We start from the raw sequence: 26,174 nt of genomic DNA, 5'->3' as shown, positions 1-26,174 counted from the left end.
AAACTAAATTAGTTAACAATTATATATAGCTTTTATATTGAACTTGGGTTCTTCTTGCCAGTAAAGTATAAAATATATATAATATAAATATCATTGTTTACTACCAATTCTAAGATGTACCTCTTTAGTGAGAAAACTGAAGATCACATTTGTTCCATGTGTCCTTTTTACTCTGGATTTTTAAGATATTTATGTTTAGAAACCGGAATTCAGGAAAAATAACGTTTATAGATATTTCAAAATTTAAGAAGTTTCGGTGCACATGATGCTTAAGAGCAAGTTTAATTAAACACAGTTGTTCCTGTAGTCATACTGAAAATAAAGTCAATGCATGTTAGATGCCTAACTCATGTAGATGAATTTGAAAAGCTGTATTCACTTATCCTCATTGTGCCCTATGTCCTGCAAGAGTTTAGCATCATTAACTAACATTCTCCTCTTTTATTCTTCCCTCATATGAAAGGACGAGAATGGGGAGGGGAGAAAAAAAGAAAAATTTTTTTTGTTACCATTTTCCACCTCCTAATGAACTTTGAATGAACTTACCTAAAAATAGTTTTTCCTCAAGGTACTAGTTAACCTGAGGACAAAAGTAAGGATAAGCAAACGTGTTTTTGTAACACAGAATGAATGCACTATCAGTTGAAAACAAGTAAATAAGAGAAAACATATGTAATCTAATATCCATGATTTTATGGTATTTCCTTCAGATAATAAATACAAAATAACATTTCAAGTCACATCACTACAACATTCATTTAAATGTTATACAGTTGTAAGTTTACACTTGAATAACTTTAAGAGAAATCTAAACATTAGCAGTACTGCAGAAACAAATCCAACTTAGAGTTCATTTAATCCACTCTAACACAATGTTTTTAAATGTAACAAATACAGTGGAAGAGAACAGTGAAGCCTGCTGAAGTCTGCTTGAATACACTTTTTTTTTTTTAATTACCAAGTTACTGCAAAGACTCAACTGCTTCCCCTCTTTTCATCTCCTTTATTCCCCCATTCCCCTGTCCTCCCCCCACCCAAAATAATTTTTTTTATGCCTAAGCTATTGAAAGTGACAGGCAAGCTGGTAAAATATCAATCGATCTCAGGTAACTCATCTCATTAAATAGAGGAACTATGTAGACAGTCATAAGGAAGCTTATAAAGAATAAAGTTGTTCTTTTTGAAAAGCTTTACTAATAACCCCTGCAGGTACTTAAGTATACTTCAGTGCACAAAACTGACAGCATTTTCTTGTAAGTTATTTATTGAAATTAGAACTGCTTAGTATTTCCACGATTAACTTTCTATCTTACCCACCACCATCTGAAACCCCTTCTTCTGATCTTTTAGGCATGTAAAATGTTACATTTCATGATTTGTCACAAGATGACATACATTTAAGAAGTGAATCATTTTATAGAAAGTGTTACAGTTAGAGCCACTGCACTTGTGTGAAATCATTTTACCATACAATTATATTTACAAACTTTCTTTTGAAGCCTCCACCTAAGGACCTAGACCCTTTTTATTTCAATCGTTTTTTAAGAAATAAACTCTCCAGTTACATAAAACTTTCAGAGTTCTCAAAAAATTAATAGAATATATATACAATCATGGTCACAAATCTTAGCATAGTTTGTTAAGGATGAACGTGCCCTTTTCCGAAAAGCACTTTACAGTGTAACACAGCCTACACAAAATACAACCTAAAAACCACAAGTGGTTTTTCTTCTCTCTGCCTTATACTTCCCCAAAAAGCAGCAAATTTAAGTTATAAAATGACACTTAATCAGTCAAACCCACATAGTGCCCCAGTACAGTATCTGGAAAAGTCAAATCTGTAAGAATATGTACATACTCCTTGCCTTTTCCAAATACATTATAAACATCACCATTTCTATTCATCCTTAGTGCAGACCATATCCTTTGGCTTACTAAGGCTCTTTACTTCATCCAGTAATCTTTTAGGTGTCAAAAGATGAGTAGAACCTGTGAGCAGAACAATTTCAGACATACAATTAATACTTATGATTTGCAGACATTCCCTCTTAAGAATCAAAAATTACATGCCAGTGAATTTTATTGTACCTGGAAAATGGAAAAGGACAATGTTTTGAGAGGTTTGAAAGTTGGAAGTGTCATGAGTAGGAAGGCAGAGTCCCTCTTCCACCCACTGGGGACATCTGGAAAAATAAAAGTTTTTTCCCTCTACACAGAATGAAAATAAGGCTCTCAATATTCTGGGAGCAGGGGAGAGAGGAGAAGAAGAGATAGGAGAAAAAAGGAGTGAACGGCAAAGACCAACAATTACAGCCCTTAGCTTGGACACGAGTCTCAAGACCCCTGCTCTGCCTTCTTTGAAGCACAGGCTTGAATTTGCAGTGTTCTCATTCTATGTAGTTGTCCTGGCTTGTAAGAAATCTGCCCATTCTGTGGAAAGGCAAATTAATGACAGGCTTTATGCTAGAACCATGACACCACTGGGATTAAAGTTTATCATAAGGAATATGATGTCTCCATAGGAGCATCAAATTCAGAGAACTGGCTTTTACCAATTAACATTACTTCGAAAAATTTGCAACATATTCCAAATCCAGAGCTGCAAAGAAAATCCTTAGTATCCTTTGGGCATATGCAATTACTACTTCTCCTGTTCTCACAGGGAGTCATTTTAACTTCTCCCTAAAAGGATCACCCTTAATTATAAATGAGATCTTCACTCTGTAAGATTAGGGCAGTCAGAGTTTGAACTTTAGCAGGGTCTCTTAACCTGGATAGACAATTCTTCAAATTCTGAATTGGTAATAGGGGAAATTTTTCATCTGCCTCTAAACAGCATGGAAATTTGGCAGTTATTGCTTTCCCTCAACTAGAGGGATCATTTCTAAAGAAAACGGAACGTGGTACTGAGGTACTGCCAGATACTACAACAAAAGAACAACCTTCACTGATTATGGTTTTGTCAGCAAGTCTCAGATAAAGAAAATCTAGTCAAACTACATTGCTGTTGCCCTGTCTTTCCATTAGGGCTCAGATAAGCTATGTGTAGGACAAGCGTTAAACAGACCACAACAATAACAGAACCAACTGCTAGCCCCCCAAAAAACAAAACTCAACACCCAAACCCACCATTCTGGGTATCAGAATCAAGGTTGCTGTGGCTATAAAGAGTTGTTGTTTTTTACTGTTGGGGTTTTTAAGCAATACTAGACAGTTTTAATCATTTTTGTCACTCAAGACTCAATATAGTTGCCAAAAGACATGCACCTCAAGCAATTTAGGATGCTTTAGATGACCCCAACACCTGGACTCTAGCTGTCACTGAAGATGGATACAGGTCTCTGGTAAGGCTCTGTACCTTCGAATTCTGTTTTGATGCATCATATACCAAAATGTATCTCAAGCATGCTATGTTTTAGCATCTAAATTTAAACATCATTACAGAAAACAATTATTTGGAACACAGCAGCTGCTGGCACAAAGGCTAACTCTCTGAACTATTACTGAGAAATTACTATTCCATCTCATAGTTCTGCATTTATAAGCCTACTGCTGAATCCTAACAAAATTGGAGCAATCACTACAGTTTTCAAGGCAAAAGCTATGAAATATAGTGTTTGCTGTGCAAGTCTAAAGAAATAACAAGAACTACAAGATGTTGCAAAGTGGATTGAGGTACACTGTATGGTGTACCATCTTTACACTACATACTGTATTTTCAAGTAAATTGCCACATCCTCCCCTTTTCCCAAGACTGGCTTACCAATGATAACTTCACAAGACTTGTAGGCTTGAGAAACTTCATAAGCACTGCGCATCTCAGAGTATGTAATGCCTCCAATCACAAATATAATCAGTCTTGCACTACTTTTTCGCTCATCATGGTAACTAGCTTTGGGTTTCTGGCGAGCACTGTAAAATGTTTCACAAGATGACATGTCTGTAACGATTTCTGTCATGCATTTCACAGATTATAATTTTAGTCAAAAAAATTATAAATTGTATGGTAACAAATTGCTAGTTTAAAGAATTATAAAGAAAACAAGAAGCACATCACACAAACTACTGAGTTATCCCAAGGGGTAAAACAAATACAAAACAAGAACTTCGTTGTGCAGACAGCTCACCACAAAGGACTCCATAGGAGTACCTTAATTCTGCACGCCACCAATTCAAGTGACATTTTTCATGAGAGGTTCGTGAGAGTCAGACAACCACCACGTCTTAGTTTTTCCAGTCCCTTAACATGAACAGAATCTCTACGAAATACTTGACTTTTATCAAATAGGATTCAGACAACTAGGAACAGAAAAATAAAGTCCTTAATATTTGCTATCTCTAACATACATGGTAGTTTTACTAATAGTAATAGTAACTGCAGATTCAGATGAAACCACCCCTTTACTAAAGGGCCTAAAAAATTCCCAAGTTTTGCATGCCTACAACACAAAGCCCTTGTCACAATGTACACTGACTTGCCTTAGTGCTTCCTTGCATTGATTACTGTAACATATAGCCAGGAAAAGAATTGCACACCAACAGGTTTTTTGTGTTTGTTTGTTTTTAGCACTGAAATTAACAGAACTGATGGCTGTGAATGTTTAGCACTAATTGCTCTTCTGCTTGGTAATATACAAATTCCAATTCAACGTCCTCTGCGTTTAAGATATATAGAACACTTCCCTCCTCATGAATTCTACCATCTGACTAGTGTAGTGAGTGCGTATTGCAGTCTTTCTGCAATAGGAACATTTTATCGTCTGCTTCCAGCTGTGTCATCATTAAACACTACAGAATGCAGTAAACCTCTGATAGCTTGGCAGATACTGGCTACGAGGTCCAGCACCTAATGGGGTTAAGAGGGAAGGAGAAGACAGTACATTTTCATAAGATTAAGAAAAAGAAAATTACCTGTCAGTGCTGCTCAGTACATCTACAGGTACAAAGAACATATGATTTCACATTCATTAGCAGAGAATTCATTTTATGATCTCCAACACTTCTGGGCTCCTCTAAACCATTCCTTGATATCAGAGGTCAGGTTTCTAACAGGACCATATTCACTAAGTAATGAGAGAACCTACGGAAGTTGAACCTAACTTACCGAACTCATCCTCAAAAATGACAACGACTACCACATTAAGAACATACATTTAGAATGTTTAGGAGAAAAACATACTGAGAAAGGGTAAAATATTTTTCAAGGAATTAAACAGTTTACCTCACTGCTCCTGACCCATTCCAGGTAGGAGGACACTGGGAACAATAAGGCCATTCTTTTGAATCTAGTTTGTTTTCTATAGCATCCTGAGGGGCAAAACAAATACTGATTTTAAGCAGTTGTGTAGACCTAAAATCCATCAAGTCTTAAATCCCAGAAAAGATGCCTAACTAAAATTTAATGCCAGTAAGTAATTTCTTGGAATAACTTAATGTAAGTAGCTTCCCAAAAACCAGTGCTGCTACGTAGCACAATGCTAGATCACATAATGCTAAAAATTGTTATGCGGCTTTCCTACATCCTACGGAATTGAAAACGTGTGCTTTCCTTCAAAGAATAATACTGATTTAATAGATCGGATTTCAGCAGTAGCTTTTTGTCTATAACTAACGTAAGCTACTTCATTTCTCCACAGGACTCTGTAAGAGAAGCCAGGGTTCCCTTAAGACTCACTCAGTCAATTAAAGACACCAAGAACCCACAAAGGATTCCACAGGGTCAGACTAAAGATCCAGTAGCCCACTATTCTGTCAGACATCAGTCACTAAATGTTGCTTAGGAAGAGGTTAAAGAACACAGTAACTATACTTCTGCTGAGTAAAGCTTTCCAGCTTCTTCCCGTCTACAGTTTATATACATTTAACATTTAAATTACAGAAACCTATTACAGCTTATAAAACAACAACAACAAAAAAAAAAACCACGCACCAAAACCACAGGACAGGTATTTCAAACTTCTTGCTTTCACTTCAGTTTGTTCAACTTTAAAACAACTTCCAGTAAAGAACATCACCAGGCAGTCTAATTTTCTATGTTATGAACAGTCTAAAAGCGATACTTTTATTGAAGAGAACTATTTAATAAAAGTAACCCAAGTATTAAGGAATTTCAAAAGATCTAATACAACTGTTAATTTGTGGGTACCATGTAGAAATATATTAACTAGTTCCTCAAATTTACCTCCATAATGTCTTTCATAACAGGTGTCCACCTAGAAAGCTGAAAAGTTTCTTCTGAAGAACGATCTCTTCTGGGCTGTTTACATTGCTGAGAAGCAGTCTGAAAAGATTTTTTTTTAAAAAAAGGAGCTGTATTAAACGGTGTACATGTATTGGTTTCCAATTTGAGGAGAGGAGGTAGAGGGAAAGCATAAAGAAATAAAGAAATAATTAATCATATTAAGATATGATCACCTGTAGAATTCAAGATACAGCAGAAATACACATTTCAGAGACAAGAAACTGAAGAAGTAGGCACTTTCCAAAAGCCAATAGCTCAAGTCAGTATTTGATGATTTTAGAGGAAGCATTATAGTTATACTACTTTGAAAATTATTCAAGTTAATTGTTTAATGAATTTAATATTTAAAAACATCACAAAAAACAAGAATTTCTAGCAATTTTCTATTTGCAAAAATAAGATCCGGACCATACCGCTAAGTTACTGAAAGAGCTGTAGACAAGTACTTGGATGGTAGGAAAGTTAAAAAAAAAAAAAAAAAAAAAAAAAAAGGCAGAGAGAGAGAGACCAATCGACCAACCACCACAAAAAACACCACAGTATTTCTTACTGAAGAGAGAACAGGAACACCAAGGTACTCCCAGTTTCTTATCATGTCACTGTCACTTTCTATTTGTACATTCTGGATCAGCTTGTCCAAGTTCTCCTGGGTAGTTCCTTTGAAGAAATAGTAACAACAACCATTCAGTTACCATGTGACTTTGTCAATAAAACTAATTACTTATCTCATATTCTACACTGTTACTATTATGTCTAAGATTTTCTTTTAATTGGCCATTTTCTACTCCTTTAACTTTAGCATAAATATGTTATTTTAGTTTAAAAAATAAGGTCTCATTTTTGAGAATTGAGTCTAGTATTGTTATTCATTCCTTAGGCCCAAATTGTCTAATATTTCCTCCTCCATTAGTACAAATTCTTTTGTATTGACTTCATTTTCAGGTTGCAATGGATATGGAGTCCCTTTTATCAGCTTTGGCATTATGTGGAAAAGAAGAAAATTAAAGCTGTTGTATAGATCCCCAGTGCAGGGATGATGCTACAACAGGATATGGATCTCTTATCTTTATCAATAGTATCTAACTCCAATCTGAGAAAAGAGAAGCTGGACAGTATTTCTTTTAAACTTAGCCATCAACTCTGACACAGGTGCTTGACTTCACTGCAAATGTCATGTGCTATCGTGTAACTTGAATTTAAACCCATACCACTTCAAAAAACAATGTGGTTTATCATACCATTTGTGCTAAAGATATACAGGAGAATTGCTCTAATTTTATCATGATTGTCATGACTTTTGTTGAGCAGAACTGGAAAGAGGACTCTCATTGGGTCTTTTACTTTCTGACCTTCTGCATCAGTTCCAAGAGCCAAGTCCTAAATTAAAAACAAAGGGAATGGTTTTAGTAAGTAATCATTAAAAAAAAAAAGTACTGCTTCGTATTCTGAAATGTGTTTTTGTGAAACAGTAAGTTTACTTAAAGAATCAAGCTGCGTGGATTTAAACTTAGTTCCAAATGCCTTCAACATAATTGTTTCAATAGTGACAGCATTATAATAATGCTATAACACTTTTAAACATTTAAAAATAATTTGAAACATTTTGCTCTGAAAGTTAGAAAAGTTCCCAGAATGTAGATCTGCTAAACAGATCAACTTTCCTCATTAATTAAACAATCAGAAGCGTATCTGCATAACAGGGATCTTGCCAACAGCTTAAATATAAGCAACTACAGCACAAAACGAATTTTGACAACAGCTGTCTCTTATTTCATCTCTTAGTCTCAATCCAGACTTCCACAATAAAAACAAACTTCCCAAAAGAAAAACAATAATCTATACTCTTAAATATTCTGAAATATGAATTTAAAAATATTATAATCTCCTATCAAGTTTCCTAGAATTCATATTAATTCCAATTTATAGTTTTCACTTGAAGTTAGTAGTACAACTGTACTGCCTCTCCTAACAGTTGCTTTTCCCAGACATGCTAAAAGGGCTTCCCTCTGAAGAACACGGCAAGGCAACTTCATAGGAGACTTGAAAGCCAAAACCACAAAGATGATCTTAATACAAATCAGTCAAATTCAAAGGTGAAAAAAAGCACTCGAACACCTCATTTATAGTACTACTATCCCAAAATGATAGAGACAGACATTTGTTAATTAAAAATATATCTGTTCCTGCAAACAAAATCAAATTTGTAGTATTTTTTTTTTCAACATACCTGTTCAGTTTTGCAAAGCCTTTCTACATTAGGTTTGAACTTGCTCATGCAATCTTCTGCTATGTTAAGGTGAACAACTTGCTAGGAGACCAAAAAAAAAAAAAAAAAACCACCACTCACATAATCACATGATGAATATTTTGCTTATTATTTCTGCATGTCACAGCGTAAGTACAAAGCAATCAATTTTATCAGTTTAAAATAATTTTTTAAAAATAAAAATCTTTCTACTATCTTTCAGTGCCATCATGCATTTTCTGTGTTTCACTCCTCACCTAAAGATTAGCATTCAGGCAGTGGGAGGAAGGAAGTGAATTTCAAGTCTAGCAGTAAGAATATTTTAGAACTTTACACCGCTTGAAATAGATCTTGCAAAGAGAAACAGTTGGCTTGGCTTGTACAAAGGTACCAACTTAATGATAAAGCAATGCAAAATGATTGGCTTCCAGCTGATATCACTCTGGAATACCAAAATATATGAGAGCCAAAACATGGAAGCCTCAAAATAATGATAATAAAAAAACCCCAACAACTATTTTTGTATCTATAATCCTCAAAGTGAACAAAATATTAAAAGAAATAAGCATTTAATAACTACTAAAAATGAAAGACCTAGAAATAAATGTGTTTCTTGCTACAGTAGGTAAACATACTCATTTTGAGAAAAGTTATACAGTGTGCTCAAAAGGAAGTGATAGAATAAATCTAGACTTCAGCAACACCCCGCACGAAATTACAGTGTAGAGATGATTTACAGCTAAGTAGTATTTACAAAACAGTACCTTACCCTAGTAATCTGCTTACGGAAGTGTGGCATCTTTTTCATTAACTGGGCCAGACCCGATAGCGTTAACTGTGAGGGAATGACACAAGTTGAAACAGGTTGGTTCCCCCCCCCCCTTTCTTTTTCATATCCAACATCTTCATTTCCTTTTCTTTTGGAGCTTGCCATTTTCCGAACACTATCATTCAGATAAACTTCAGCTGCTGTAGTAGGTCCATGAACTACACAGATCTGACCCACTACAAACACAGTTAAAGTAACGTAGCGTTGTTTTTCCTAATGACTTAAACACCTTACTTTTCCTTCTGTTGCTTTTCTTTTTGATGAAATTTCTTTCAGAAGTTTTGGTATTTCCCTGCAGAAAAAGAGACAAAGGAAAGTAATCAAATGCAACAGCATCACAGTTCTTAAATCTTAAAAAGAGCTGAGCAACAGAGACTCTTAATAAAAGCAAAAGCTTCAGAGAGGTTTCATCTTCAGAGGAACGTATGCTTTTTGACAAAATAAACTGAAGTATTCTGTTTGTTTAATGATATTTGCATAATGTCAACTGAGGCAATAACTTGCCAATACTTTCCACAAAATAATCACTGAATTCAGAAGACGTAAAAATATTTTCTAAGAAGTATCTCTAATTATAAATTTTTCACAAGCAAAGTTGTCTCTCTGTGAATACTGTATTTTTGAAAGTATGTTTTCTTGCCGGCATTGGTTACTCAACAGGATCTAGCCTATACAAACCATCTCCAATACTATGTGTACTCCTGCCTTCTCAACAGTTTGTCAAACATCCCCTCTCACAAAAACTTTCATAATTTGCATTTTCTTAATACTTTAATTTATTCACATACTCTATCACATCTGCAATATGTTTGTGTCGAATCTGTACCCAGAGCTCATCATCTTCCTCCAGAATTGCCTCCTTTTCCTTTCCAGTAGGTCCATCTGTTTTGTATCTTCAAAAATAAAAAATTCAGACAATTTTTTTCTTTCTAATAACTTGTTAGAGAGAACTAATCATTATATACTAATGGTATTACGGTATTACCATGTATGTTTGCCATTATACATGGTAATAGCAGTAATGGACACAGGCTTTAACTTACAAATCAAATATTGCCTGATAGACAAAATAATTTACATATTACGGATTATTCCTTATACAGTCTACATTTTCAAATATACAGGAAAAAAAGATTTTTAGGATCATTCTTTGGGCAATTGCTTTGGGAAATTCTAAACCAATAGTAACCAGAATTTTAACCATATGTTCACATGCAACTCCTTTTCTCTTCAGTTTCCAACGTAAAATTCTCTTTGGCTTCAAATGCAAATTCTGTGCAAAGCAAAACACATACAGATTGCAAAATGCAGCCTTCTGTCTACTATAAAACATTCTGTAACTCAGCAGGAAAATAAAGTCCCATTCACCCACAGAAAAGCCTAAGACAAGTTACCTCACAAATATAAGTAACATGCTACACAGAATTACAGACCAGCTATTACTCCTCTACAAACAGAAATAAAACTATATTACAACAATCATAGCACATTACTATTACAAGAACTCACAGATAGTGTATGCAGCCAGAATGCAGAAAGATATGAGAAAAAAATTACAAGATTAGTTTTGAAAGTCAGATCATGGCTCTCCTTACGAAACACACACTACCACATTTTTGGAGCCAGCAAATTTCAGATTCACGGCATTCTACATATTATATTAGAACACTCAGGTCACTAGTTTTGACAAAGAACAAAGACATTCCTTTTCATTTAACTGAATAATGAGACAATTAGGCCTCATAGTATCATTTGCTGCAGTGGGTTATCAAAAAGCAAATTCTTACCAAAATCTTTGAATCTCTGCTGTCAGAACAATCCGACAGCAAAACGACACCACTCTGATCTAAATGTGCTAATGTTGTGTGATGCACATAAAATTAACATGTTTTATCTAAGTATAGTTTTCGAACAGAAACATACATCGCTAAACAACCACACAGATGAGATGAGTGGAGTTATAAAAGTGAGCATTCCTGAGAAACAGTTTTGAGCTTTTCCTCCATGATGATAATTCTATTACTGGTCATCTTGTTTATCTGGCTAAGCCAAAAAGGTTGAAAATACGAACAGGAAAAAGTTGAGACTCTGAATGTGCACTAGCAAAGCTTTGCTTGAAGTCTAATACAAAACACTTCATTAAAAAAGATTTACTTAAGCAGAAATCAAGAAACTCTGTGATTTGTCAGAATCAAGTTTAGCAGAAATGCTATTTGGATCCTACCTACTCTCAACTAAATGAGAAAGTTAACATAAAGAGAAGTATAAAAAACAAGATGAAAGATTAAAATAACTGAAGCCACCCCTATACAGTATGAGAACTTCAAAAAAAAAAAAAAAAAAAAAAAAGAAAAATCCACCACCTTTGGTACAGGTCACTAACTATTCCATAGCTTTTATAATCAAATAAAGTGTTTATATTAACAACAACAAAATAAATAACAACTTGCTTGTAAGTATCATTTTCAATTGGTAGCAGATCATACGCCATTGCCTGGAAAGTGAGCTCATGAAGTACAGTCGATATTGGGTCAAAGCCACGATCAATTATTAGTAGTTGAGAATGGGTTTTGGCCTAAAAAACATCAGATAAATGGAAAGTTAAGTTGCACAGTACACAGTTAACACATACTAAATCTGTAGTAAATTACAATACTCCACACTATTTTTAAACCTATCCTCTTGCTTAAGGAATTTTCCTAACTAAAATGTTTATCAAGAAAAGTAGGAATAACATTTTCTTTATACAATAATCAGAACACAATGCTTCTAAAGTCATTTTAAGGGAATACTGTTAGGCCTGTTGCAATGCACCCACTAACATCAACAGAACAATTTTAAAATTAGAAAATAACACTAAAAAGGCCATCCATTACCCATTCTCAAATATGTACTATGTTTGTATTTCAGAGTGCATCCTCTACACCATATTACAGTACAGAATGAGTTCTGCACTATGATTTGCAAACATTGAGCTGAAGTGGCATTTTAAGGTTTAGTAGAGTAGTGGTTACTTCAGTTACATTAATTTCCTTGGAATAGTGAAACATTACTGAGTCAGAACAGTTTACCCCATACTTCTGCTTGGGGTGAATAAATCCCTTAATAGAAGGCTTCACAATTCTGCAGTGAAGTTCCTTTTACACAAAGCCCAAAGAAAGGTGGTCTTAAAGCAGAAGTTACACACTTTTCTTCAGGTCTGCATCATCCTCTACATTAGTAAAGTACCCTTTTCAAGTACAAATTAGTTTGTTCAATATCTCACATAGGAATTATATTTGTTTTAATATAGATATTCTGTACCAGTTACTGTCTCCTTCAAATTACCTTTATACACAAAAACAGCTGAAGGTCAACTACCTACCTTTGCTTAACAATAAATAAAAACTGGTTCTGCAGAACCTGTTGTCAAAATATACTCAAAAAATCTACACTCACAACAACTAAGCAAATATGAATTCAAGTTCTACCTTTATTTGGCTTGTCTCATCAGTTTTATAGTAGTTTTCAAGACCTTTTTCAACAAGCTGTGCAAGTTTGCTAGCATTATCCAATGGTTTGCTGAGGGACAAAAACGCAAAAAAAGTTACTTCTATTTCTTAATCACAAACTAAAATGCTGCCTTTAAAACTTCCTAAATTGATCCTCTTGTTGCACAAGCAGTTTCTGAACTCCAGTCTAAGTATTTCCAATATATTTTTACTCTCAAATAAATTATGATTCCACTCTTTGAATACTTCAGGTATTTCAGACAGTAGGAACAGCTTCAGCCAAAAGACAAATTAGCTGGCACATGGCCCAAGATGCAAAATTCTCACTCAGAGGTGGAGGACATGCACTTAAACCTAGGACCACCACCTAGTCAAGAGCCCTTTTTCATGAGGCTACTGTTTAAGAAGCTCATCATTGCACCAACTACTCTACCAATGGTCACACTTAAGAGGACAGCTGCAGCCATTTGGACTTACATTTTATGCAAAGCCCAACCTTACAAGTGCACTGCACATCACCTTTAACAATATCTACAACCCTCAAGATTTTCAGGTGAAGGATGTGCAAAGTGATCCTTCATTCACAGATACAGATGAGACTGTGGCTTAATCATGGCAGTGCCCGTAGCAGATGGGACACACCAGAACATAACCCAAAGAAAAGCCTCACAAACAGTGCATGGGAAGCACTGGTTATGGATACACGCAAACAGATAACCTCCTGCTTTGTCTTCAGGTTGCAGTTTCATATTATTCTATTTAGAAGTGTAGATTAAACACAAACCACAGTAAAAGAAACAATTCTACAGTCTCAAGCTATTACCATGCAATATAGGAAGTCCCACTAATTCTAAAAATGAAGGTAACTACACTAATACAAAACTACTTTTGTCTCACCTTTTATATCGTACTCCTGGATTCTCTTCTAAAGTGGCACATAATGTAACAATTTGTTCAGCCATAACTTCCATTACAGAATCTTTATCCTTAGTCTTTTCCAAAATTGGACTATAACAGCGGTAAAAGGCATCCGGGACATTGAGAGTAAATACCTATGTAAAGCACAACCAAGAAAAAGATGGCTTAGATTGTAGATTTCTAAAATATCTTATGTAAGACAGATTGTTAACACTTTAAAACTACACACTGTAATAAAAAATTGTACATTAAAACATGCAACTTTGCTACTGTTGCCCGCTTTTTTTAAAAAGCTTTCTCTACTCTGTTGACATCAATTTCATGTTCTCCTGCTCCTTTTCTGTATTACTCTCCTCCACTCCTCTACATAAGCTACTATATACTTCAAACTGCTAACTGTCTGTATAGATGGATCAACCTCAGACAGACAGAGCTGAATACCTCCAGTGTCTGGTACAAAACCGCACCGTGCAATGCGAGTATGATTACAGAAAGTATCAAGCGAGATCATCTGTTTAAAATATAATTCGACATATTGTATGTGCATGTTAAATGAAGACTTGACCTCTAATAGTTTGAACTCTTAAGTGTATTAAGTTTTTATCAAAAGATGTCTAATATCACACAGAATTATTTTGCTAGTTTAGTAAACAGAACGCAAATGTGAAAACATCTTGTCATCAGTAAATAGCTTTTCTACAGCACAGCCAGAGGAGAATTTTCCGTCCAGATAAAGATGCTACTTTCTTTAGAGTAGATAACTACTTGGACCTTGACCAGATTTCAGTCTGATTATTTACCCCATCAGCTCAAAAAGTAGGACAGAGGAACTTAAATCTGGGGGGTGTTCTCTGTTCCTTCACTAAGCTCTCAAAATGTTCTCACAATCCAAAATACTGAAGCCAGAAAACTAAACTAGAAAAAAGGAAAGAGTACTGCTTACTTTCAACATCAGAAAAGCGGTTTCAGTTTCTGTTCTCAAGATAAAGCCTCTAGACAATGAGGATAAAGTTTTTATATGTTTTATTTGGAAAAGGAAGCACAGGAGCCTTTTCTTTAGGGTAATTTCAGCAGGACACCCTGGAATAGTTTGAAGTAAGACTTGGGAAACTCAATACAACAGACAAAGAAAAAAAGTTCTAATTCTTCTCTTACTGCTTTTCAATCTAAATAATAAAAAAACTTTACGATAAAAGGAAGCAAGTCCTCAAACTAGAAAGCTGCATCACAATAAATCAGAGATGGAAGTGACCTCTCCTATATTCACTTACTACTTAATATATGTAGTAGTGCTAGCACTTGGTGTGTTCATAAGGTTTAAAGAAAAATAAAGGGAGAAAAAACCCTTATGTGGGAAAATAAAACAGTCATTCACAGTTAGCTCTTCAACTCCCGGTAGCTGACACGGCTTTAGGGCTTCACTGTATTAGCAGGTATCACTGTGCATGATGTATCTGATGAAGCGCATGAGCAAATTGATGATGATCTCTCAACACAATACCCATCGCTTAATCTTTGGTGGTTTTCTGATTTTTTTTTTATTCAGAAAAAATAAGTTGTTTTTGTTGTTGTCTGGATGGTTTGTTTTTTATTTTCTCCTTCAGCTCCCTTAAACTACTTGCTCTCTACTTAATTTTCATTGACTAGTTAGTTCTCGAATTCTATTTATTCCTGTGCACCAAGCCACATTGTTTTTGTTATTGTATTTCTTATTGCTTATATGGAAGTACTGTTATTTTGACAAACTAATAACTGCTTACTGAAGACAAGCATCTCTAACCTCTTTGCTAGGAAGGGTTCTGCCCAGCTACTGACTCCAAGCCTTGCAAAGAGGTCAAATACCAAGAGTAAATCTTTGAGTACAAGACTGATTGTTTTTATCTGAAAAACACTGGCAAGCACCAAAAAATTGCCAAAGTGGTAATATGCCTCATATACAATTTGTAAGGGAAGAAACAAACAAACAAGAAACCCTACCTTTTAAAACTGTTTTCTAGCAAGTCAACACCACATGGAAATAGAACTATAAGCTATTTTCTGCAGTCAAGATAAAGAATGAAACTTACCCGAGACTCATATGGGAAGAAGGAAATGCTAATTTCTTTGCATCTCCTTATTGATTTTGAGCAGGCAGACTTCATTTTGTTGAAAAGATTGTCAGGACAAGCTAGGAAAAAAAGATTCTAAGCTATAAATCATTTGTGTGTACTACAACTATTACTTAACTCACAAAATTACAGCACAGAAGTCTCTTATAAAAACTTTTGGTTTCCAAAAATGAGCTGTCAGAATTTTTTGCATTTGTACTTTCAAAATAGGACTCCTCTGTAGCTTGAGATTCTGATCTTGCACCTCTTATGACATGTTTCCCACATCATTCATTTCTCCTTTCCTTTCAGGACACAGAAAGGATTTTGAATTTAGAGTCAATTAACAGTAACATAAAACAAGTTGCCTGAAATGAAAGAGAAAGCATAACCATTTCACTGAGTTAAAGACTTAAAAAGAAAAGAAAAGAAAAAAAGAAAAGCATCCCTAGTACTTTTTTCCTTAGCTTTTTTCAAGTGATGTTGTAGAATACTTAACAGAGATCTGCAGCAACAAAGGACACTGATTTTGCAAATAACAGCAAAGCAAAGATTTATATTCCTTCTTTTCATACTGGAGAGAGAAAACACTTCCCAAGCTACAAAAAAAATTAAAGGAAATAGTACATTTAGACCAAAAACCAAAATGGAGTGAAATATAGAACTTTACAGATCTCTAAAATATCTTCCACTACACTTAAAGGCTATATTGGATCCCACTCTAGAAACTGAATTTAAGAAATATTTGAATTATACGAATATTACATAGTCCTGGAAATGACAGTCAAAGATGTCTCTCTGCCCCCTCTCAACAAAAAAAGGTTTTGGTGAACAGGAAGCTTGCACGCTCACAACAAGATTGAAATGTTTTTCAGGAGTACCAAGAACTGCTGCATCAACATCAAATTAAACAAGAAACTGAGAGCTACTGATACCGATTTGACAACCGCTTTAAGAGAGCAGGCAACATGAAGTTTGTAATTTGGAGTGTAACAAGAAAAAAAAAGGCTGGAAAATCGAAATTGTTGGAAAAAAAAAAAGATTCTGAAAATCTAAAAGTGATTCAAGTTTACACTAGAGCTAAAACATTACCAAGCCTTACCAAGTTCCAATCAGTTCCAATAAATTTATCAGAAGCAGACTCACAAGGGTGGCTTTAGGCACACTAAGATTAGTCTTCCCAAAAATGCTCTGGGTGGGGAAAAGCTGGGGGGGGGGGAGGGGGGGGAGCGTGCCAGTGGAGAAGGGAGAAAGGAGGTTCCTTCTGATGTGCATTAAGCAGTTCGGAAGTGCAAACCTAACAAGAGAAATCTATCAACACCCTTAGGTTAAAGGAATACTACTGAAAATTTACACTTCCTTTTATTCTTTAAGTTGCTATTTGTGTAAACAGTATCTTATTACAATATATTACAATAAACCACAAGTAAAAAAGTAAAACATGGTTTGGATTTAGGGTAACAAAACTTCTTAACTGAAGAACTGCACTTGGCGGGAGGGGGGATTGTATGTTTTGTTGTTGCTTTAAAAAAAAAAAAAAAAAGTTTGAACTAACAAAACTCCTGAATAGGGGATGTGCACCATACACAAAGGCAAAAAAAAAAAAAAAAAAAAAAAAACCCAACCAACCAACCAAACAAAACCCTCAGTACTGCCACAACTCAGTCTCTACTTTCAGTGACATCGATTATTTTTCCCCCTTCTCATGCCACTTGAGTCATGCTGACTTTACAGCAATGGAACATGCAGTCAAATTAACTCCCATTTACAGTGATTGTCTCTGCTTTGCAATTTATATCATTCATGCACTATGACTGATATCATTCACAAACTACGTAGGCACCATACTCTTATTCTAGGTAATGAAAAAAAGGCTGGATCACAAGTTTGAAGCAACTACATGAAATAACCAATTACAAAACATTGTTCCTGCAGGAATGCAAGCTGCATTTATATTTTTGCATAGAATTTTCTTTATATGAGATGCATAGTTTTACTTCTGTACTCTCAGACACATGAAGTAACAGGGATATTTTTAAAACAAAACTGGGCTAGCCTAGGAAGTGGAAGATCACCGCTGTTCTGTAAACATGAAAGAATTGATCATTGTCACACAGCACGATGAGAAACTTCTGGTACATAAGCAGCCCTATAATATGGTTAATGACTTCAGTCTCTCTGAAGAACAAAACATTCATGCACTTAATTCTAAGAAGTGAGACAAGATACACAGAGGCAGCAAACTGTAACACAAAGACTTACAGTCAGTGAAGTAGACATATGCTGCTTTGTATCTGCGAGATGATTTGCTGATGAAGTCATCAATAAGTCCATCTACAGACTTAAAGAGGAGAAAAATATCATTAAAGTGTTTTGCCTTTCATAATGCACTAGATAAGCTTCTCTTCTCCCCCTCAACTCTCATTTTAATCACCCAGCCCAGCTCAGGAATACTCCAAATCAGCAACAACAACAAAGTAAACTACCCACCACACACATCCACACACAACCATTGATACAGAAAACGTATAAATCCAGACCAAGAATAATAGACAATTGCAGAAGGTCAATAATACACCTCTGCCAAGGTCACTGTAGGACATGCACAATACTTGCATCATTTTCTCCCCACAAAAGTGATGAGATTTCAGTCAAGAATTACGAGGAAGTAGCAGTAACCTAATTTTCTATTTTACGATGTATTGCATCATCCTTTCATTAAGTTTTTCACTACACAAGCAATGAAACAGTGCTTCCAATGATTAAAAGGTGTACGCTGGCAATACATAATAGTAATAATGCATCACTTTTTGGCTTACAGAAGAATAAGTATCACACAGAAGAGTGCTACATAATGAAAAAATTAAATACTGCATTGTAGTAGGGAGTATATAAATACTTAAAAATCAGACCTTTTTCAGTTTGAATGATTTTCATGCACTTTCTTAGAAATACTAACCTTTTTGGTTGGAGTTATGAAATAAATTGCTTTCATGTGTGGGACAGGCTCTCGGTTTTTATATATGTTCTCCACAACTACAAAGCAAGAAATATTACATTTTGATATTAAGAGCTTTGTGCATCTGCAAGAAAAGCATTGTACATATTTTAGCATACAGTGATAGATCCTGGCTGCTAATTTTTTTTAGACATCTTGATTAACATTATTTCATTTCTATCTTTTGCCTAGAGAGCCCTGACGTTTTTAATTATTATTCTAAATACAGACAAGTTACCATAGGTCTTCTTGACCCTCCACTCTTGGGTTGACTGAATTTTAGGACAAAATTTTTCGAGTTATTCTTTAGAGTTTTGCCCAGCAAAAAGCAGTAGAACAACCAATGAACCAAAATATGGGGCCTCAGCATGAAAAACACTGCAAGAGAATCACCTTGACAAGAACCTTCTTTTTGCAGCATATTGAAGTAGAGGGGGAATGAAACTATTCAGGGCAACAGTTTGGCCTCTAGCCACCTCTGTTCTCTGTTTGGCCATTTCCTGTAGTTATTCTGCTTCAACATAATTGCATGCACAGATTTGCCATTTTCAACAGATCAACAGTTTCACTCAATTCTGTTCCTATCTTTAATAGAGTCATTACACAAGCATTCTGGGGATCTGTGTTACAGAACACTTGACTGATAATGCAAAGGAATTCACATTGCTCAGTAATTTTTGGGGGGAGGACACAAGGATAATAAGCAGAAAATATCAGACATTTGGATGTGGACAGACTGGTTCTTTTCAATACTGTGTTCACTAAAAATGAAAGGTTCCATACTGATGAACAGAATACATGCTTACTGAAAGTTTCTCACAGAGGATAAGTAGTACTTATTATGATTAAATATATATTCTAAAAATGATATACATATAGCTGTGCTATTACTCTTCCAAAAGAACCATATCACACTAAATATGTGAAAGGACAAAAAAAAAAAAAAAAAAAAAAAGTAAAACAGTATTGAAGGAAAGTAACTTCATAGTTTCAGATTATAAATTCAGGATCTAGTCATGCAAGCCCTTAAGCAATCTTGCTACTTTTACGAAAAATAACTAATTCTAAATATGCTCGCTTATAGAAATATTTCTAAAAATCTAAACCTAAAGCTAATTAAAAAATTAGATTATTTACATTTCACATACTTATTTCAATTTCAAAAGTAAGTTTGACAGGATGATATACTAAACATTACAGAAAAACTAATCATAAAATAAACTTCTGAAGAGTGTTTTATGGTAAGAAAAACATCTGGTTTTTGAAACTGTACAGAAGGAATAAAGAAAAAACATTTAATGGAGGAAAAATATTATAAAATACACAGAGAAATGAAGTCTTCTTCAGGCATACTAAGTAACTGAACTCTATCACAAAGCCACCTGTTTTTCACTTTCAGCAGTGGCCAACATTAAATATCTCAAGCAACGCAAGAAAAACTGCAATAAATGAGAGAGAGAAGAAAATCTATTAGAAACTGCTCTCAAACTATTTGAGAAACTAACAGTGTGATTTCTGTTTACATAGTTTATGCTTTTATTTTAAAGTAATCATCAATATAATTAATTTTTAACTTTTTTAAATGGACAGCTCATTTTGCAAAGAGGCTAAGTATTTCTACAGTATTTCTAATATTTCTAAGCAACCTAGAACTCAAATTTGAATTCTTGATTCTGCATCACACCCCTTGCCTGCAAACATGCCTCATTAATTTGCCTTCTGTGTCTCTCCTGTTTTTGTTCTGTCTTCAATACTTAATTTTTCATACCCTCATCTCCTAATTCTACTTTTCAGGGGCAGAAATGCATTCAAAGCAGCAGATATTACTGATTTACAGAACAGATTAGGAAAAAACACAGAGAGCATTTTGCCTTTTCTTGTATGTGTTAAAGTTTGCAAAGCTACTGTTTTAACTTCAACTGACAGAAAACATCCTTAAGAAATTCACTCCGTGACAGATAATATTCTCAATTTATAACTTCTAGACCTTACCATCAAAGCTCAATAAGCAATAAGAAAGACAGAAAAATATTTCATAGCTTCTAAGTAGGCAAATTTTTGAAATCAAAAATTTCCATTACATTTCCATTCAAAAAAATTACAACTAATTATTATATAAACCAGAAAGTCTACCAGTCAGATAGTACATGCTTACTTGTCTTCATCAACCAAATTAAGAAGACTTCTTGCAAGCCTACTCATTTCATTCTTTCCCTTTTTCTTTTCAGACTACTGCAATCTGTTTATATTAAAAAAAAGGTTATCCTTACCTGTGATACCCTCTTCCAGCAAATCAGTCATTTTACAGCATAGTGACAGTAATTTAGTAGTGTAATCATCTAAAACAATTATCTAAATATGAAAATCAAATCAAGAAGTAGTTAAGATAAAATAATCAGTTATAACAAAACCATGTCATTTCTTTAACAACTGGCGATGAAAATTTGAAGCTGAAATCCACTTTATTACTCTGTATCTCTTTCTCGTGTGCATATAGCAACTTTACAGCAAGAAATTAACCCCAGTTAGCATCAGAAGATAACTCCCAGCATACAGAATTTCAAGAGAGAATCCATATCAAATAGGTAGCTTGTGCCACTATTCCTACTAGAAGTTATTTCAAAAATTTCACTTTGAGAGAAATTTGAATTCTTGCCTACGTTTATCCCATGGCCTGCTTAAATTTCTTTGTTCTTATCCCAAAACTGTCTTACAGCTTAAGCAGCTCTTCTCATGCCCCACTTCTGACACAATTTTAGGAGGTGATCATTTCTTTCAACTGAGAGAGCCTACTTACTCAGACTCAGCAAGTGATAAGGTCTAAGTGATAGTCTTCCTGTTTCAGTGACCCCAAAACTCTTACAAAAGAAACAAAATATAACAAAGTTGTACCTTCCATTCTTCCTCTTTCTTGCAGTCATCAAATATTGATGATTTTAGCTCTGTGAGAAGAAACAGATTAGAGGAAACAAAATTTTTTTTGCTAAAAAACCCCAGGAGGTTACCCATTTAGACGCTGTTTATTTATGAAGAGCTAAGTACGGAGGATACAAACCGACACGTGCCTCTGCAAAATCCCTCACCACAAACTGTCTCTGTCTGTTTCAGAGGGATGTAGCTGAATTTTTCATTTGTACTAGTATTAGAAGTCTCCATAAAAATCAGCCTAAGTAACTATAAGCCTGTAAATATTTAAATTATTTTCTATTAAGTGAAGTGTTCCACTAAATGGACTGCTAATATTCAAAAATTTAAGCTATTATTTAAGAAAATGCAGTTAGGCTAACACATTCACAGTCAGACCTATTCTAAAAACATGCAAACTTCAAGGATCTATTTTCTTAGGTTTCTTCTGGAATCCTAGAAAAGTAACACAGTTCTTTCAGAAAACAAAATATTTTAAACTAAACATGTGTTATCCTTTCCTGCTACGGCCACTTTGGGAGAAACAACAATTAATGAGCTTGTACAGGATTCAGCAACAACAGACAGCATCTAGTTAAGACCCATAGCTTCTAGAGATTACCAGTACTGGGAAATTAAGCTTTCAGGAATGGGATCATCAATCAAATGCATATTTGATAAAAGTAGCAGTGCATATAAATTAAAGTTGGAAAAATTTGGAAACTGACACACTAATGTTTTACACATGTAAAAACAAAGAGGTCCAACTATCCTATTCTCTTTTTTCAAGAGGGCAGAACTTCAGGCGCAGTCGGTAACTATTCCTTCCCCTGCAAAATGAAAACATGACAATAACGGAAACAGCCATCTAAAATATAAACTGGCAAGTTCAGCACACATCCTTCTGTGATTACTACCAAGTGAAAGAACTACAACAAGTTCCAGGATAGTCAGTGCACATACAAAAATACACCTGTTTCTTCAGTATTTGCAAACACTAACATAGCTATTTATGTCCCTTTGGCATGACACTATCACATCATCTATCTCAACCCCCAACTCCCAGTGTCTCAGAGGCCAGTAGTTTCTTCTAGCCAAGTAACCTCTCTGCTCATCCAGCTTTCATTTAATTTCCAACTCCAACAGTGAACAGTGTGCAGCGCTCTCAAGAAATCACACCTCATGCATCTCATGATTTTACAAAGATGTCCTACACCGATTTTTCTCACTAACATAAGCAGAATTTTTATGAAAGCAGAACAGAGTACTTCAGCTTTCCAACACACTACTTATTTTTTCACAGTACTGACATCCACCACAGCAAATTAAAAACTTTACATTCCTCTTTAGATAAAAACTGATGAAAAACGCTGGTCTACAAGTAAGACGTGCACATTCCAAGAGGAATACAACTTGGTATTTTTAGTCTATGCTGCTACAAACATAACACAAAGTTAGCTCTCCTGAAATTTCTTCTGCTTACACAACCCCCAAATTCCACTGTAATTCCTCAAAATTGCCCCCTGGGTTGCTTCCAATTCAACATCTTTCCTGTAATATACAGCTACAGTTTTCTACAAGTGCCAGGTATACTTAGTCTGATGTATGGACTCCTGCAACTCCTTTGGATATATTCTCTACACCTGAAATTTCAGAGCATTTCTTCCTCCCTAGCTGTTGCCAAAATGCATTGGTTATTAACGCTTGAATCCAGCATGCAACGTAGGCACAGATTTTCTCTCCATTTTTTACCTCATATTTGTTATTTACGTTCTTCTAGGACTGCACATAAGGTATAAGAACAAATGAATTTAACCTTATAAAAGTCAGTTGATCTTATTTTCTGAGAACACTCTTATCAATGATGTAGTCTTTAGCATTATGCAGAGAATTCTATGTATCTGAATTCCTGAGCGCCTTGTCCAAAATGCTCAAATATAATGTATTTTTCCCTACAATACTTTGTCCCAAAACATGTAAATGCATAATCCAGTCATGTCTTGAATTCCATTTCCTTAATCAAAAAAAAAAAAAAAAAATACACACACTCTCACTCTCATCAAGAAGAAAAAAATTTATTCCAAGCTATCAGTACCCTTGTTGAACCTTGACCCATTGATATTCCATCTACTATTTATTTTTCCCCTCAACCTGGAAAAACTTTATCAAACCTAACTGACCTACTTGTCCAAGGCAATTACATTGGCTTACAGGTCTTCAAAATCATCCCACTTGTCCCTTGTGAGCATTTTAAACACACCAAAAACAACCATAAACCGAGGTACAAATAGTGCGCTTTTCTTGTCTATGCTGTCATTTACTGTGTATTTCAAACAAGCTTCACACGGACTATGCATCCTAATTACTTTTTCTACATCTGGTTTCTCCAAATATATTCCAATTAACTTAAGGCATTTTCCTTGTTTCATTTAATGGGATCGAGAAGTAAGAGAACCACAGTTCTGACAACATCAGAGAGCTAAACTCCTGTCTGGTTGGAAAGAAGAAAAAAAAAAACCACACTGGCAGAGCAAATTATGCATTTATGATATACTCCCTTAGGAAAGTACTAAATCAAGAACTTTCACTACATACAAGTATTTTGGAAAAGTTATGGAAATGCATAAAAAACGAACAAAATGTTTTACACGGATAGATATGTCTAGGTAGATGCGTATGTCTAGGCTAGAACCTTATTATACAGGTCTAGAACAGAGTTTAGAGCTGTAGCAAGTATGTCAGGACAGCACTTCCTGTGGGTATAACCTTATTTACGGAGCCACAAGCACAGACGCAACAACACCGGGTTTATCTTTTAACTTCTCCCACAGACGCTCCCGCCCCCTGAACAACCAGCGCTTGGCCGAGCCAGAGGGCGGGTGGCGGCGCGCCCGGGCTGCGGTAGCCATTTCCGCGCCTGCTCCCCGCGCCCAGCACCGCGCCTCCCCAGTGGCACGGGCCGCGCGCGGGCTCCCACCCCGCCGCCGCGGCCCGGCGTAGCGCCGGCCGCGCAGCCCAGCCGTCCCGGCGGAGGCCTTCGCCCTCCCGGCTTCGCGCCGCCGCCGCCCCGCGCGGGCGCCCCCTCAGCGCGCGGCCGGCAGCGGCGCCCCGGCTCCGCCGCCCGCCCGCCCGGGGCCGGCGAGACGCCGCAGGCCGCTACGGGCCAAACGGCGGTGCGGCAGCCCGGCCGCCGCCGCACACACTCACTCACTCTGCCACACCAGCCGCTTCAGCCCCCGCTCCGCCGCCGCTCCCGCCGGCGCCATCTTGTCCGCTCGCGCCGCGCCGCCCTCTTCACGGGCGCGGCCGCCGCGGGCCCGCGGCGCCTCCCCGCTGCCGGGTCCTGGCGCCGCGGCGAGCGTCGCGCAGACGCTGCGTACCCGTACGCGGGCAGGCACAAGTAAAGATAAATAAATAAATAAATAAATACGGGAGATTATAAGGCCTGGCAGTGCCGGTATTTCCTTCTCCGAGGCAGCAGGTGCGCGGGTCAGCCGTGGCGGCCTGCGCAGAGACGCGCTTTCCCGCCCCAGCGAGCGGGAGGCCGTCTCCGAGCGAATAGAGCCGCCGCACGAGTCGCTCGGTGCCCGAAGACCGGGGAAGCTGCTGCTGGCGGGCTGGCGGGACGGCGCCGCCGCTTAGCCAATGTGAAACGCGAAAACATAATTCGAAGCAGGGACGGCATTTATCTGTTCGGCGGGAGCAAGACGAGGGAGTCCTTCCGCACGGAAAACAGGGCGTGCATAAGTCGACAAAAATTGTGATATGTAACGAACTGAACAGCAAATTTCAAGTTGGGCTTCATTAGTTCACGCACGTGCGGTACAAATCCCACATCCTGCAACAGCAGGACGAGCCCCCGGGGCCGCCCGCCGTTTCCCTCCCCGCTTCCACGCCGGACGCGGTTCCCCAAAGCTGCTGGGGCTGCCGCCAGGCCGCAGAGCGGCGAGGGGCCGCGGCCGCCGGGGGCACTCCTGCGGGGCCCGGCCGCGGCCCGGCCGCCCCGCGGGACACGCGGCGGAGAACCCGCATCGCTCGTGGCCATCGCGCTCATCGGCGGCGGCCTAGGAACAGTGAGCGCAACCCCTCTGCTCTCAGAACGTTCTTGGAGGATACGTCGTGGTTGGTAAAAGCAGACTGAAAATTAGAGACGGTTTGATAGAGACGATCTGATACTTGCTTCTACACTATTTTTTGTTGCCGTTACGTTTTTGTGTGTTTACAAGTGACTCACTTTTAAATTCCCCAGATAAGATATTTTGCTTTGTATTTCTAATTTTCTACATCTTCCTTTTCAGATCTTTTCGGTCAACAAAGGTAAATCTTTAAATTTTCTTTCTGCCAGCTTGTTTTTAAATAGGTCTGAAGAGAACACATGCATTTCTGATCCTTAATAAAATATTTTGCAAGTTCTAGCAGCTTTGTAGGCAAAAATTGTCTTCATAGCTGCTTCAGTTTAAA

At 36.7% G+C, this 26,174-nt stretch overlaps 1 protein-coding gene across 4 annotated transcripts; it reads right to left on the bottom strand.

Annotated features, from left to right (window-relative positions):
- Nucleotides 1-837: 837 nt before the first annotated feature.
- Nucleotides 838-25,031, bottom strand: STXBP3 (syntaxin binding protein 3). Of its 4 annotated transcripts, XM_062581232.1 has the most exons (20): nt 24,925-25,031; nt 21,702-21,751; nt 21,080-21,161; nt 18,771-18,847; nt 18,074-18,152; nt 15,791-15,891; nt 13,704-13,858; nt 12,786-12,876; nt 11,766-11,890; nt 10,104-10,208; nt 9,550-9,607; nt 9,256-9,321; nt 8,469-8,549; nt 7,480-7,618; nt 6,792-6,898; nt 6,182-6,280; nt 5,222-5,307; nt 3,764-3,912; nt 2,089-2,183; nt 838-1,989 (listed from the first exon to the last, which is right to left on the bottom strand). In XM_062581232.1, the coding sequence occupies exons 1-20, from the start codon at nt 24,977-24,979 to the stop codon at nt 1,972-1,974; spliced, it is 1,818 nt and encodes a 605-aa protein (XP_062437216.1). In that variant the 5' UTR covers nt 24,980-25,031; the 3' UTR covers nt 838-1,971. The 4 variants fall into 4 exon arrangements, with proteins under 4 accessions (XP_062437216.1, XP_062437217.1, XP_062437219.1 ...); XM_062581233.1 differs by lacking the exon at nt 2,089-2,183; XM_062581235.1 differs by lacking the exons at nt 21,080-21,161; nt 21,702-21,751; nt 24,925-25,031 and adding an exon at nt 20,192-20,212.
- Between the last annotated feature and the right edge of the window lie 1,143 nt (nt 25,032-26,174).

This window comes from Rhea pennata, chromosome 8 (genome assembly GCF_028389875.1).
Source record: "Rhea pennata isolate bPtePen1 chromosome 8, bPtePen1.pri, whole genome shotgun sequence".
Classification (NCBI taxonomy): Eukaryota; Metazoa; Chordata; class Aves; order Rheiformes; family Rheidae; genus Rhea; species Rhea pennata.
Note: the sequence above shows the minus strand (reverse complement) of the source record. Positions and strands in the feature narration are given on the sequence as shown.